Below are 14,397 nucleotides of genomic sequence, written 5' to 3' on the forward strand. Positions count from 1 at the left end.
CGCGTCGCTGCTCCATGTCGGTCCCGTCCTGCGGGAAATATGATCAGCGCCCCTGACGTGGTGGCCTTCACCAGGGAGGAGGAGCTGGAGGATGATCTGTACCGCGAGCCGCCCCTGCCCGAGGAGTACTCGGTGCCGCTGTTCCCCTTCTCCGGCCAGGGCGCCAACCCCTGGGCCAAGGTCGCCGGCTCCAAGTTCACCCGGGACTTCATCCTCATCTCCGAGTTCTCGGAGCAAGTGGGGCCCCAGCCCCTGCTGACCATCCCTGATGACGCCAAAGTGTCGGGCACCTTCGATCTCAATTATTTTTCCTTGCGGATCATGTCTGTGGATTACCAGGCATCCTTCGTGGGGCACCCTCCCGGCTCTGCCTACCCGAAGCTGAACTTTGTGGAGGATTCCAAGGTGGTGCTGGGGGACTCCAAGGAAGGGGCCTTTGCCTACGTGCACCACTTGACCCTGTATGACCTGGAAGCCAGGGGCTTTGTCAGGCCCTTCTGCATGGCCTATATTTCTGCTGACGAGCACAAAATCATGCAGCAGTTTCAGGAACTTTCCACCGAGTTCTCCAAAGCCTCCGAATGCCTGAAGACGGGGAACCGGAAAGCTTTTGCCAACGAGCTGGAAAAGAAACTGAAAGATCTTGACTACACCAGGACTGTCCTGCACAACGAGACTGAGCAGCAGAAGAAAGCCAACGACAAGGGGTACTACACAACCCAGGCCATTGAGAAGGCTAATGAGCTGGCCAGCGTGGAAAAGTCGATCATAGAGCACCAAGACCTGCTGAGGCAAATCCGGTCATATCCCTACAGGAAGCTGAAGGACTCTGAATTCCACCCCTACGAGCCAGAGTGTGCCCTGGACCGGGCTGATGTGGGCAGCCATGATCAGGACCCGACTGCCTCTGAGCCTGGTGAAACTCACCTTTACACCCACGTGCCATCCTACACCCCCAAACTCATCAAAGCCAAGTCTGCCAAGTGCTTTGACAAGAAGCTGAAGACACTGGAGGAACTCTGTGATGTTTATTTTTTCACCCAGACCCTTGACCAGTTGCACCATATCGAGAGGACTTTTCGAGGGGATGTTTGTTACCTCCTGACAGAGCAGATCAGCCGGGCTCTCCTCAAGCAACAGAGCATCACCAACTTCCTCTTTGAGGATGTGTCTTTCCTGGATGAAAAACCTCCTGAAAAACAGTACAGAGGCTGCCAGGGGCTCGGCCAAGATGTCATGGATGAAAAGTGTTTGGAAGAGTCCCTTGCTCCTAAAGTGGTCATCAGCCTGGGCTCCTACAAATCCAGTGTGGAGTGTGTGCCCATCAAGATGGAGCAGGAAATGGAGGACTCTGAAGAACCCAAGATGTCTGAGTCGGTGATGTCTGAGCAGCAGGAGAACCTGGACTATCTGGATGCAGATATCAAAGGCAGCATCAGCAGCGGGGAGAGCATTGAGGTGCTGGGCACGGAGAAGTCGGGCTCTGGGCTGACCAAGTCGGAGAGCCAGGCCAGCCTGCCCGCCATGGCCAGCCCCCAGGCCGGCCGCAGCAAGGTGGGCAGCCGGCGCACGGTCAGCGAGGACAGCATCGAGGTGCTCAGCACGTGTCCCTCCGAGGCCCTCATCCCCGAGGACTTCAAAGCCAGCTACCCAAGTGCCATTAACGAGGAGCCCTATGCGGATGATGACGAGAGAGGCCTTCGCTTCACCCCCAGAGCCAACTTGGGCGTACACCACGGGCAGGACGACATCTCAAAGCAGGAAAGCTTAGTGCAGGTGGATGCCGCCTGTTGTATCGGGAAGGAGAGTCCCAGCTTCCTGGAGCCGCTGGCCGAGCAGCTGGGGCAGAGGCCGTGCGAGGAGGACGGGGTGGTGCGGATCCCGCCGCAGCCCTACCGGGGCCCGGCCGAGCAGGGGCTGCGCGGGGGCTTCCCCTCCCACCAGGGCCTCTCAGGGGGGCTCCTGCCCTACGAGCTCGACTCGCGCCACCTGACGGGCAGCAGGGAGGTGAGTAAGAGCAGCCTGGACGAGTGCTCGGACTCCACCAGCCACATCAGCAGCGCCGCCTCCACGTGCTCCGACAGGACCCCGTCCCCCGCGCAGCCGGCGTGCGCGCAGCCCGGGGACAGGCACAGGAAGAGGGCCGGGCAGAACGCGCTGCGCTTCATCCGCCAGTACCCCTTTGCCCACCCCGCCATCTACTCCCTGCTCAGCGGCAGGACCCTGGTGGTGCTGGGAGAGGACGAGGCCATGGTCAAGAGGCTGGTGACGGCGCTCTCCATCTTCGTGCCCAGCTCTGGTGGGTACACCAAGCCCGTGAAGCACTGGGTCACCTCCGCTCTGCACCTGGTGGATTTCCAGAAGTGGAAGTTGATTGGACTGCAGAGGTAAATGCAAGGGTCTGATTGCTTTAGTAGGGTTGAGGTGTGTGGTAAGAGCTTCAACTGAGAGGGCAGTGGGTGTGAAGGGGAGGTCTCTTAATTACCAACGTAGCTGCCGCGAATTTCTGCTGGTGGGATTTATTTTGGAAAATGAGTAGATTTATCCCTGTATCCAGCCTGGCTTGGGAGTTAATCTTTAAAACATCTGCTGGGCACTTGCTGCCTGCCTCAGGTGAGTCACTTGGCCAGGAGGTTTTTGTCTGGCAAAGCAGAGAACAAACACCTGAGTCCTGCTGGGTTCCTGGACGATCTGATACAAGTGTTCCTGGAGTCCCTTGTGTGCTCTGCTTTGCCATCTCCTACTGGAACTCTTCTCACATTTCTAGCTGGAATTTTAGGGTAAATGGTGCTGTGCTGGAAGGGAGGGTTTTCCTTCTGGAGCCTATTGAAGAGGTGATGAGATCTGTAGGTCAGAATTGGAGTGCAGCACCTCAGTCTGTGCTGGTGAGGAAGAAAGGTCCCTGGAGCTGTGCAGGAGCAGTGTTGGGATTGTAGGAAACCTCTGCTTAGGGTGAGAGCTGTCCCAAAAACAAGTGCCCCTTCCCAACACCCAGTCCTGAACTGTGGCTTCACAGCTCATATTAGCAAAGAGTGTTTGCTCAGCTCAAGAGCCCTGCCCTTGTTGATGAAAAGGATTTTTTTGTGTGTTCCAGGATGTGTTCTGTGCTTTGGGTGCAGGTATGGCAGGGAATGGCCATTGCTGTCACCAGTGTGGAAAACATGAGTCAGAGTGGCAGGCAGTGCTCAGAGCCAGGCTGGAACAGCTCCTGCAGGAGTGTTTGTAAACAGCAGGAAAATTAAAACACAGAAACCTGCTTGCTGAGCTGCAGAGTATTGTATTGCTGGGGGAAATTATCCAAAACTGTGAGTTTGCTCTCATTTCTATGCTTGTGAGGCAAGATGACAGCTCTGCCAACAGCTGCTCACAAGCTCTCTGTCTGTCAGGGAGGTTTTTAAAAACCCCAAGTGTTTACTCGTTGCTCAATGTTTGTGGTTAGATGCCATTTTTATAAACAGAAATCTTTATTTAAGAGCTGCCTGTTACATGTGTCAGTCATTTCAGCTCTCCTCCGTGGAATGTTAATTAAGTGCTCAGTTTAATGTGGGTGCTCTCCACAAACCATTTGTAGGAGGGCTCTGGGAAGGAATTTAGAGGCTGAACTATTTATTCCAGTAAGGATCTAGTGTCTCCTATGGCCAGGTGCTGCCTGGGCGCTGGGGCTGCCCCTACACCAGTTGGGGCTCCCAGTTAGAGGCTGGGAGCTGTATCTCAGCCCCGCAGCTGCCTGCACAAAGAATGGAGGAGCTGAAGGGTGTGCGTAGGCTGGTAATTTGCATTTCAATAACATTAGGTGAAGCTTGGTGGGTAATTGTATCCTTGTGAGCTGTGGGTTTGCCCCTGACTGACAAATAGGCTCAGCCAGGAAATGTTGTGGGTTAAGGATGTTTCTGTCTTTTAGGAAATTCAGAAGGTTCTGCTCCGCTCAGGGCTTCGACCACCTCAGAGCAGCTCCATTCCAAAGGGATTTGGGGGGAGCTCTTGGAAGGAGGGGACTGTTTTGGGTTTCTGAATCACATTGGGAGCCTCCCAGCTGCTGTTCACCAGACATGTCCTATGGGTCCCTCTGCATGTCACTGAGGGAGGGAGCTGACCTGAAGTGTGGTGGTTTATGCTGCAGCATGCACAGTACAGATCAGGGCACGTGGGAATCCGGGGAATCGAGGTTTCTTTAGGATCTGGCAGGCTGCAGAGCCAATTTGTCCCCCCTCTAGGCCTTATTCACCCCCAGAGGTCATGCACAGGGCGCGGACATACCCTGCTGCTCACTGTGGCTCCCCTGCAGCCCTGACCTGTGTGTTACTGTTGCAGGGCAGTGTCCCCTGCCGGGGTGAACGTGCTGCACGCCCTGAGCCGCTACAGCCGCTACCTGAGCATCCTGGACGCCGACAGCAAGACCCTGCGGTGCCCCCTGTACAAGGGCAGCGTGGTGGCCAGGCTGGCCGACCACCGCACCCAGATCAAGCGGGGCAGCACCTACTACATGCACGTGCAGAGCATCCTCACCCAGCTGTGCTCTAAAGCCTTCCTCTTCACCTTCTGCCATCATTTGCACCTTCCCATCAGTGAAAGGGAACCGGAGGAATCCGTTGTGAGTCGCAGGATGAACTTCCTAAAGCTTCAGCTGGGCCTTGCCAATGAAGATATCAAAATCGTGCAGTACTTGGCTGAGCTGCTGAAGCTGCACTACATTCAGGAACCGGGGCAGGGGGGGAGCCCCCTGCTCAGATTTGACTATGTTCCCAGCTTTTTGTACAAAATCTAGCCTTGCTCAGGCCGTGTGCCCACGTGCTCGGGGTCTGACAGAGCTCATCCGTGCTTGGCGTTGCCGCTGTCTGCAGCAGCTCTCACACATGGGGAAGGGGCCCAGGTGTTGGTGTCTCTGCTCCACAGAAATCCGGGGCTGTGGGATCGGATTTCCGGATTTCTGGGTGTTCCCTGTAGCCAAAAGCATAGGTGTTCCATCACATAAACCATCAGGCACTCTGTAAATGTTAGAAGGGGCACTGTTAAAGTGGATCACGGCAGCATCCCGGGGGGTTATGGCATGAGGGGAGGTGATCTCGGGGATCAGTACTGACCAGTGTGCAGCCCCCCATATAGCACAGTGTCCTGCATGCTTCTGCCAGAGCCCTGAGCACTGTCAGGCCCTTCCAGGGCTGTGACCAGAGGTGTAAAGGCCATGTGAAGTTTTGCATCCACCGATGTGACTGTCATGGGAGTGTAGCTCAGAGCCCCCTGGCAGGGCAGCAGCTCACAGGTCTGTGCACAGCCACAGTGGGTGCTGTCCCTTCCTGCACTGAGTTTCTGGGCACTTCCCAGGATAGGCTGTCCCTGGGTGAGTGGGAGCACAGTGGAGGCATACCTGCTTCTCTCCAGAAAGGGTTTCCCAGCGTGGTTAAAATCAGGAAGGTGGAAGCAGTCCCTCCCTGAGCCCCGAGGCGCCGGCCGCTGCGAATGTAGAGCACTGTGCCTTGTTCATTTGTCACATCCTGTTTGCTGGGTGTGGAGGGAGCCTGGGCATCCTCAGGCTGCAGGGAAACTGGGGAAACTCAGTGCATGTGAGGTTGGGGGTGGCTTTTTAAAGGCAGAAGGGAACTGAAGGAGGGGGAGGGCCCCGTTTTTAGGTGCTTTTTGTGGTGGGGAAATGATGTGATTCAGCTGGAGCCATGCTGTGAGACAGCAGGCTGTTACCACAGGCTGGTGAGGTGCAAGTGCTCAGGAGAGATCGGGGATGAATGTACTGGATTCTATGTTTTATTCATAATAGTTTATTTTATTTAATTTTATTTTGTTGGGGAGTTGGTGTTTGTGCTTTGTGGTGAAACAGAGCTGGCATTGCTGCCTGCTGCTCCTGGCTGAGCCGTTGTCATGTCCTGACTACCTCTCCCAGGGCTCCTGGGTGGCTCTGGATGGGGCAGAACTGCTGCTCCCTGAGCCTGGGTACTGAGAACTTTCCCTTTCAAAGCTTCTGTGCCATAAAGGAGGTACCACCAAGGTGGTGACACTCCCAGGTCGTTCTGTCAGTGCCCAAAGCTTTGTGCCCAGGCACAGCGCTTCCCTCTGGAGTCTCGTGGGTGATCCTGGGCCTGGGCTGCTCTGCCCAGTGCCATGTGGCAGCAGCAGCTCCCAAGGTACTTCTAAGTAAGAAAAGTCTTTCTAGGAAAGCTAATCTTGGTTTTAATTCTTTTTAATGCTGATTATGGGGTGAGAGCAGCTGACATCATGCAAGAGCTGATCTGTTCTTTGGTTTGTTGTTTTTTTTTAAACTTCTGTTTATGGTGATAATGTGAGGCAGCTTTGGAGGTGAATGTGATCTTCCTTCTGAGCTTGGGAGGTTTCTGTGTACAGCCTGCGGTTCCCCAGCATGGCTTAGACCCCACTGAGACTTGCTGTGAGACCTGCACTCCTCCAAAACCATGTCTGGAGGCAGGGAGGCTCCTTGGGGAGGCTGTCATTTTGCACCAGCATCAGTGGCTCAGGATCATGCCACCTCCTCCTGTCCCCCTGGAAAGGCTCTCTGGGGTACAGACCAACAGGACAGAAAGTTGTTTTTAAGGTTATTGCTGTTTGTGGTGGCTCAGCCAAGTTGGCCTCATGGTTCTCTCCAGAGGGATTTCCAGGGTCAGGGGTTGCTTGTGATGGTGTTTGGAGGTCGTGGTTGGAAGCAGGGTGGTGTGGCCTTTGCTGAAGGTGAGCTTCTCACCTTTGTAGCGTGTTCAAAGCCTTTTCCTGTCCTGCCTGTGCCCTCCTGTCTCATGTAAGCTGAGTCTGCTGGTGAAAGGCCTCTGTGTACATCCAATTTTCTGCTTCCTGACGTGACTCAAGGTGTCCCCTGATTGATTCATGCACACCCAAACTTCCACGCTAATGCTGAGGTGAGATTCCCTGGGGGAAGAGGGAGATGAGTAATGCAGGTGACACCAAGCAGATGAAAGCTCCCAGCAACCTGCTCTGGAGCAGTGCTCAAACCAGGAGCTTGTTTCCTGCTGGGAAACCACCCAGTGCTGTTTGGGTTTGAGGAGGGAGGGAAGGACAGACAGACTTTTGACTCACTCACACGTCTTCCTCCAGCACTGAGTGGGAGAGATGATTCGTGGTGGCTCATTTTAGTCACAGTGGTTTCGACCTGTGGTGTTCAGCTGTGCTCATAAATTGATAAATAACTCACTTCTTGCTCCCTCTGTCCAACCTGTAGTATCTGATATTCAAGGCTGTGTTGAGCAATACTTGCACTGCCACCTGTCTGACCTGCTTCACCTCTCTGCCACAAAGCAGCTCTGACTGGGGAGGATGCCCCAGGGGCTGGAACATCACCCCATTCTCAACAGGAGCTCTGGGATTATCTGCAACTGGGAGCTGTGGAGAAACACACCCTGGAGTGCTTGTCCTCCTCTCAGCAGTGTAACCTCTGAACTTGGACTGGAAAAGGGGGAGTTGACACCGGGCTGTGGCACCTCTGGGCATTTGGAGCCCTCTCTGCTTGTGGTGGCAGAAACTGGGGGGGTTCTGAGGGCAGCTGGTGTCTGGGAGCTGAGTTCCTCTTTCCTCTGTAATTTCTCTGTCTCTGTTCTTCTGCTGCTGTACAGTACAGATCCCTGTATTGGCACTTTAGGATTCCCCCCATCTCTGGTGTGGTACCTCACCAATTTCTGATATTCACAGCCTAACAACAAACCACAGCCTTTGCACTGACAGCTCTTGCCATGACGTGTGTGTCACCGTCTTGCCTGAGCCATCCTTCCCCGAGGAGCAGGGGGTTCCTGGCAGTGGCAGTGCCACCCTCACCAGCCTTTCAGCTGCCAGAGCCAGCGGTGCCCTGCATGGCCGTGTCCCCTGCTTCTGTGAGTGCTGCCAGCCCAGCATGTCCCCGCTCCCGTACGGCCCCGCTGGCTCCCCCCGGCTGCCAGGGAGGATGGGGAGGTGTTCACCCGATCAGAATTCATCAGAGCAGAAGCCTCTCCCAGCCAGGAGGGAGGGCTCCCGTTCCCCACTCCTGCTCTTCCCAGCCCCCAGCCCCTGCTCTGCTCTCCACTAACCCCCCCTGCTTCCAGCTCCCACCCCAGGAGGCTCAGCCATAGCTGTAGGTGATCTTAACCCTACAAAGGTTTCATTTCTCAGAGAACAGTGCTCAGATTTCCTTTCATCTGATAGCAATCACTTCTGAGCAGCTCCACGGCTGCCTTGCCTCGGCAGGGAGGAGCTGCCTATACTCTAGCAATATTCACCGTGGTGGGAGGGTGGGAGAGGCACTCCAGGGGTGGGAGCTGATGGCTCTGTGCCCCCAGGCCAGTTCTTTGGGTTTGATTGAGTGTGAGGGTCCTGAGCCCCTGGTCTGGTGGTGGGAGTCAGCCCACACTGCAGATTCCGGGAGCTGGGCAGGACCTGGGGCTTGTAGCAGCACAGTGAGAAGGCTCCTGTAACAGGGTCTGAGGGAATTCAGGGAGCTGCCCAGGCTGCAGGAGAGCACCTGCCCCAGAGCACAGTGTCAGAGCACCAAACTGCACCCCGATGTTGGAGGGGTCACAAACCCCCACCCACTGCTCCCTGGGACAGATTTCACTGGAAGGCAGAAGCAGGGTACCCGGTCCTGCCGGCAGCACGGCTGCTGGCACGGGGATGGGGCTGGGCTTGGAGCTGCCTCTGAAGGCTGCCAGGAGGCTGTGATGAATTCTCATCTTATTTTAAAAGCACTGTATCCTATTCCTGCATGTTGAGTTCCGTGTGTGTGCCTGTGCGTGCCGAATGCTTGCGTCAGTAGTTAGGGCGAGTGTGACCGGGAGAAACCCAAGAAGCATGTCTTAGTGTCGTGCTGTAAGTGTCACTGCACAAGAGTTTAACAGATGTTAACACCAAATGACTAGTCTGAGAAATGTACTTTTAAAAAAAATATTTATTTGGGTTCAGATATTTTTGAAATACAAAAAAAAAAAAAAAATTGGTCGTATTTTTTAAAGCTTATAATTCTTGTCATACGTTGTGGTTCAATTCTTAATTTTACCGTGCTTATTAAAAAATGGTTCAACCTAAGCTTTGTGCCAAGGGGTCTGAGAAGACACTGGAGGATCTGGTTAGGATGGAATGGTGATCCCAGGAGGGATGTTCGGGACAAGGCTTGGCCTTGTCATAGCCTGTGGAGGTGGCAAGGCACATAGGATGAAGGGAAATCCTTGAGGCTGAAACCAGGGGGATTTTAGTGGCTGTGAGGTTCCTTGTGCAGCTGGAGCCCCTGTCCCTCACACTGCCATGGGCAGGGTGTCCAGGGAATGTGGACAGACCAGCCTACATCTCATCTGCTGCTCCACAGCCAGCAGGAGCTGCATGGCACCTGGCCATGAGGTGAGTAAGGGTGACCTGGTGCTCGGTGACACAGTGCTGAAGGGCTGGTGTCCCCACAGGGGTTGTACTCATGGGGTCCCTGCGCCCCACATGGGAGGGGAAAGGGGAGTAAGAGCCAAAGGAGGAGCTGCTGCTGCAGCTCCACAGGGAAGGGCTGGGAGAAGGCACTGAGGTGTTGGTGTCAGGCTGGGGATTGTGGGTGTGCCATGATCCTGGGTGCTCCCGTGGCTCTGGGAGCGGGCATGGCTGTGTCCCCTTACAGGACAGGCAGCCCCGGCAGCGGGAACGTGGCTGCGAAGGCTTCCACCTCTTCCTTCAATGCCTTCAGCTCCCCACGGTATTTTGGGTCCTCCAACTTGTCCTTGAATTCCTTCATCGTGGCCTTGGGGCTCATGTCCTTCTGCACACACAGAGCCAGCTCGATCCCTGCCAGGATGGAGATGTCTGGGTCAGCCCTCACAGCTGCTGCAGCCCAGGGCTCTCCCAGCCCTGCTGCCCCCTGGGACACAGCTCTGCTCCCTCCCTCCTTCCCATCTCAGGGACTTGCTGCCCAGGGACACAACTTGGAACTCCTGAGGACAACTGGGAGAGAACTGCAAGAGGGACAGGCTTTCAGCCCACTGCCTGCCGTGGGGACAGTTTGGCTGGTCCCAGCTGTGGCCAGATGCCCTCTCCCACATCCAGATGTGGAGGTAGGATGGATATTCCTCTTTGGTGGGTGTGCTCCCTTGCCAGCTGGTGCCTCACCCAGGGGAGCTGCCCTGATCCAGGCTGGTGCTGGAGCTGAGGCTCCCCAGGCCCCCAGCTCACCTTTGTGGATGTACTGGGCCACCTTGCGGAAATCCTCCTGCCGGAAGCCGCGCGAGGTCAGAGCCGGGGTCCCAAAGCGGAGGCCGCTGGGCCGCAGGGCACTGACATCACCTGCAGCACAATGATGCACGTGTGACCCAACCTGGCACCGAAACCAGCACCTGTGGGCTTCCAGCCTGGCTCCTGGGATGGAGCAGGGGCTGGCAGAGCTTGTGGGATCCCTCACCAGGGCACGTGTTCTTGTTGCAAGCGATGGAGCAGAGCTCCAGCACCCGCTCGGCCCGGCCGCCGTCTGTGCCTTTGCTGCGCAGGTCCACCAGGATCAGGTGATTGTCAGAGCCCCCTGCAAAGAGAGGGCTTTGGTGGGATTGGGGAAGTGCTTCAGCAAAAGAAGACTTGAGATCTTACAAGGGGTGAGGAATTGTGCCAACAGAGCCTTGCCCGTGGTGTCCTTGAAGAGCTGCCCAGGTCAGCCCCATTCCACTGCTGAGATGTGTCCTCACCTGTGACAATGTCGTAGCCCATCTCCATCAGTGCTGATGAGAGTGCCTTGCAGTTGGCCACCACCTGCTGCTGGTAAGCCTTGAACTCGGGTGTCATGGCCTGATGCAGTGCCACGGCAATCCCTGTGGATAGAGGAGGCAATGGCACTGCCAGCAGAAGCTATACTGGAGCTGAATGAAAAAATGGACTGATCCTTTGCCCTCACCAGGTTGGTGGCATTGCTATGAGCCAAAACACAGGATAGGACAGGCTTGGTCACTCCTTGGGCAATGCTGGATCAACCAGCTGCCTTTTGCCACAGTGTCCCCAGGCTGTGAGCCCTGTAGGGCAGCTGGAGCCTCCCGTGCTGCTGCTGGGGGTCAGAGCCCTGCCAGGACACCTTTGCCAGCTCCCTCTGCCATGCTGGAGCTGGCAGCCAGCCTGGCTGCATACCTGCAATGGCATGGTTGTGTGGGCCTCCCTGCAGCCCCGGGAACACCGCCTGGTTGATGAGGCTCTCCAGGTTGTAGAGGGTCTCCTTGCCTGTCTTGGGGTCCATGCTGCGGGTGCCTGTGAGACAGGGAGGACATGGTCACAAGGCAGCACAGCCACCCTTCTCCCACGAGCTGCTTTTACCCCCTGGCTGCTCACAGCAGGCACAGTGGTTGTTCCTCTTCAAATCTGAGCCAGGGTTAGCCCGGGAAAGCTTCCTAGACACTCCCAGGATCTTTCTGCCCTCCCTCCTTCCCAGTTAGAGCAGGAAGGAGCGTTAGCTTGCAGCGTTTCTCGCGGCACCCCGGGCACCTTTGCGGTAGAAGATCATTCCAGCCCTGCAGCCCCGCAGGGTCTTGTGGGTGGTGGTGGAGACGATGTCGCAGTGCTCGAAGGGCGAGGGCACCACGCCGGCGGCCACCAGCCCGCTGATGTGCGCCATGTCGGCCATGAGGAACGCCCCGTTGTCATCGGCGATCTTCCGCATGCGGGCGTAGTCCAGGTTCCGCGAGTAGCAGCTGACTCCTGCGGGGATGGGCGGTGAGAGGGGGACAGGAGGGGACAGGAGCAGATGTGCAGGACCCTGGCACAGCCCCAGGACCCGGCCTGCAGTGCAGCCAGCCCAGCAGGCTGTACACAAGCACAGTACACAAGCTCCTTCCGGGGTGGTTGTGTTGGAGGTTTCCTCCTGGCACTGCAGCATCCATGGGGTTCAGGGAGCCACCCCCACCCCGACTGTGCCACCAGGGAGGTTGGTACAGGTGTGATCCTTACCTGCTATGATCAGCTTGGGGTGGAAGAGCCGGGCATTCTCCTCCAGCTTGTCATAGTCGATGTAACCAGTCTTGGGGTTGACCTGGGAGAGGAAGAGGAGGGTTCAGCCACCTCGCTGTGGTGAAGATCAGCTGCAGTGCTGTCCTGCAGGAGGGAGTGCTGGCACTTTTAACTTTAACAGGCACCAACACTTATGGTAACTGCATCCTGGCTCTGTCTGGAGCAGCTCCCTACCTTGTAGGGCATGGACTCAAAGAAGACAGAGGTGGCAGAGATCTTCTTCTTCTCTGTCATGAAGCCGTGGGTGAGGTGGCCACCGTCGGGCAGGTCCAGCCCCATGATCCTGCCGTGGGGCTCCACCAGGGCCGTGTACACTGCAAAGTTTGCAGGTGACCCTGCAGAGAGAGCACATTGGGCTGGTTATGAATGCTGGGGCACACAGGGGCCTGGGCAAACTTTCTGGCTCTCCTGAGCACCCCAGTACCTGAGTAGGGCTGGACATTGACTCCCCACTTCTGGGGGTCGAGCTGGTAAGCCTGCAGGGCTCGCTTCTGGCACAGCCTCTCCAGCTCGTCCACAAACTCTGTCCCGCCGTAGTACCTGCAGTGCAGGACAGGGCAGGGCTAAAACCAAACTCAGTACTCAGAACGGGCCCTGTGACCAGGCTGGGGACAAACTGGGGTGATGCCCCTTTTGTGCAGCCACAGCAGATGTGACCCTGCTGAGACTGTCCCCTGTGTGGCCAAGGACAGAGGCTGAGAAGGTCAGAGCCTGTCCTGGAAGAGCCTGGCTGCCAGCACAAGGACCCTGCTTCCCTCTCTGAGGTGAGGCCTGGCAGGATGGGGGGTTCCTCTCCCACCCTGCCAGGGTTTGGGTTGGTGGGCCTTAGCCCCAGCCCCATACCTCTGTCCTGGGTAGCCCTCAGAGTATTTGTTGTTCATGCAGGATCCCAGAGCCTCCAGGACTGCTCGGCTTGCAAAGTTCTCCGATGCAATTAACTCCAGCCCCAACCTCTGCCGCTGCTTCTCCTTCTTGATGATGTTGTGCACCTTTGGGAGAGGAGAGAAATGGCTTCAGCCATCTCTGCACGGAGATGTGGATGTTCCACCACAGGAACAGGGCTTGGCAAGGTGCTGGAGAAGAGAGATGTGATCCCTTCTTGGTGCAGCTGATCCTGACCAGTCACAGAGGGCACAGAGGATGGATGGGCTCCAACAGCTCAGCCTTGGACCCTGCCATGTCCTTGGCTTGACAAGGTCAGCATCTCCATGGCTGGCTGGGGGATGAATGAAGCAGCTGGGCAGGAGCCAGGAAGGGGCTCTCACCTCGGGGTCATTGGTGTCCAGTGGCTCCATCACCATCTTGTTATGGGAGGCCCAGAGCTCGGCGCTGGGGAGGCCCCGTGTTGAGCTCGCCATGGTGCTGCTGCTGGGTCTGAGTCACCTGCCAGGGGAGCAGGGAGTCTGTGGGATGGCAGCAGGGCTGGGTGCCTCCACATCTGCCTGTGTGCTGCCTGCTGCCATCCCACATATTCCCTGGGAACAGCCATGGGCTGTTGGGTGAGGAAAACACACAACCCTCAGGCTTCCCCTGCTGAGTTAAGATCAGTTTGTTAATTACTGTGCTTTGATAAGTCTGATACTCTCCCATCACCACCCCTCCTTGAGCTCCCCCTGCCCAGCTCAGCAGTGCCTGATGTTTAATTTCAAGGGCAGTGAAGTGCTCGTACCCACAGATCTCAATTTTAACACACACTGTGATGCCCAGCACACTTAAACCTCTTGGCTGCTTTCCCTTGGGCAAACCCCAGCGGATCAGAGTCCTGCCCCAAACCCTGACTGAAGCATCCTGTGGAGCTGAGAGGCCCTGAGAGGCAGCAGCTCTGCCTCTGCTGGGTTCCACGGCATGGGTGATGCCCAGGCCTGGCAGGAGCCCTCTGGCCCAGTTGATGCTGCTTTTGGGGAAGGAGTAACAGCCTAGCTGCTGCCTTGGCAGAAAACAATCCATCTTTTTACTCATTAACCCCCAAGGACGGGTGAAGGTCCGTGAGCAGGTTATTAAGCAATCCCACGCGGTTTCCTTGTGCCAAGCTGCCAAAGTCCATTCACACCGCCCTTGCTGGGCAGGGATGCTCAGCCACGCTCTGGCCCAAACCCAGGCCTCGCTGCCAGGGTGGGAATCCTCACGGCCAGAGAGGCTGGGCTGAGCAAAGGGCTGCGAGGGGCAGTGCTGGCTCTGAGCAGGATGCAGGTGCTGCATGTCCCCCAGCCCAGGGTGCTGCAGCACTCACTGCATGGAGGGACAGAGCTGCCATTCCCAGTCAGCATGAGACCTCCCCCACACCTGGTACCTCACCTGGGGAACCGCATCCCCGACCTCTGTCTCCACCTAGTTCTGCATCCCGACTCCATCACCTCCCACATCCCGAGAGCCTGGTGGCGCGCCCCTCTGCCCTGCCCTGCATGGAGGGGACCGGCGCTGCCTGGCCGCTGTCCCCCT

General features: G+C 56.7%; 2 protein-coding genes and 1 long non-coding RNA gene across 3 annotated transcripts; 2 read left to right on the forward strand and 1 right to left on the reverse strand.

The window, feature by feature from the left end:
* Window positions 1-6: 6 nt before the first annotated feature.
* SMCR8 (SMCR8-C9orf72 complex subunit) lies at window positions 7-7,040 on the forward strand. The gene is made up of 2 exons (XM_005425942.3): window positions 7-2,387; window positions 4,312-7,040. Exons 1-2 carry the CDS (start codon window positions 40-42, stop codon window positions 4,763-4,765), a joined length of 2,802 nt encoding a protein of 933 aa, XP_005425999.1. The 5' UTR covers window positions 7-39; the 3' UTR covers window positions 4,766-7,040.
* Window positions 7,041-7,049: 9 nt separating this feature from the next.
* Window positions 7,050-8,938, forward strand: LOC115948437. The gene is made up of 2 exons (XR_004082263.1): window positions 7,050-7,131; window positions 7,520-8,938. It is a non-coding gene; the product is annotated as an uncharacterized LOC115948437 (long non-coding RNA).
* SHMT1 (serine hydroxymethyltransferase 1) lies at window positions 8,590-13,344 on the reverse strand. The gene is made up of 11 exons (XM_005425943.3): window positions 13,224-13,344; window positions 12,802-12,947; window positions 12,383-12,498; window positions 12,133-12,293; window positions 11,899-11,980; window positions 11,437-11,649; window positions 11,086-11,202; window positions 10,653-10,775; window positions 10,376-10,492; window positions 10,150-10,260; window positions 8,590-9,765 (listed from the first exon to the last, which is right to left on the reverse strand). The coding sequence occupies exons 1-11, from the start codon at window positions 13,314-13,316 to the stop codon at window positions 9,596-9,598; spliced, it is 1,449 nt and encodes a 482-aa protein (XP_005426000.1). The 5' UTR covers window positions 13,317-13,344; the 3' UTR covers window positions 8,590-9,595.
* Between the last annotated feature and the right edge of the window lie 1,053 nt (window positions 13,345-14,397).

This window comes from Geospiza fortis, unplaced genomic scaffold, assembly GCF_000277835.1.
Source record: "Geospiza fortis unplaced genomic scaffold, GeoFor_1.0 scaffold213, whole genome shotgun sequence".
Lineage (NCBI taxonomy): Eukaryota > Metazoa > Chordata > Aves > Passeriformes > Thraupidae > Geospiza > Geospiza fortis.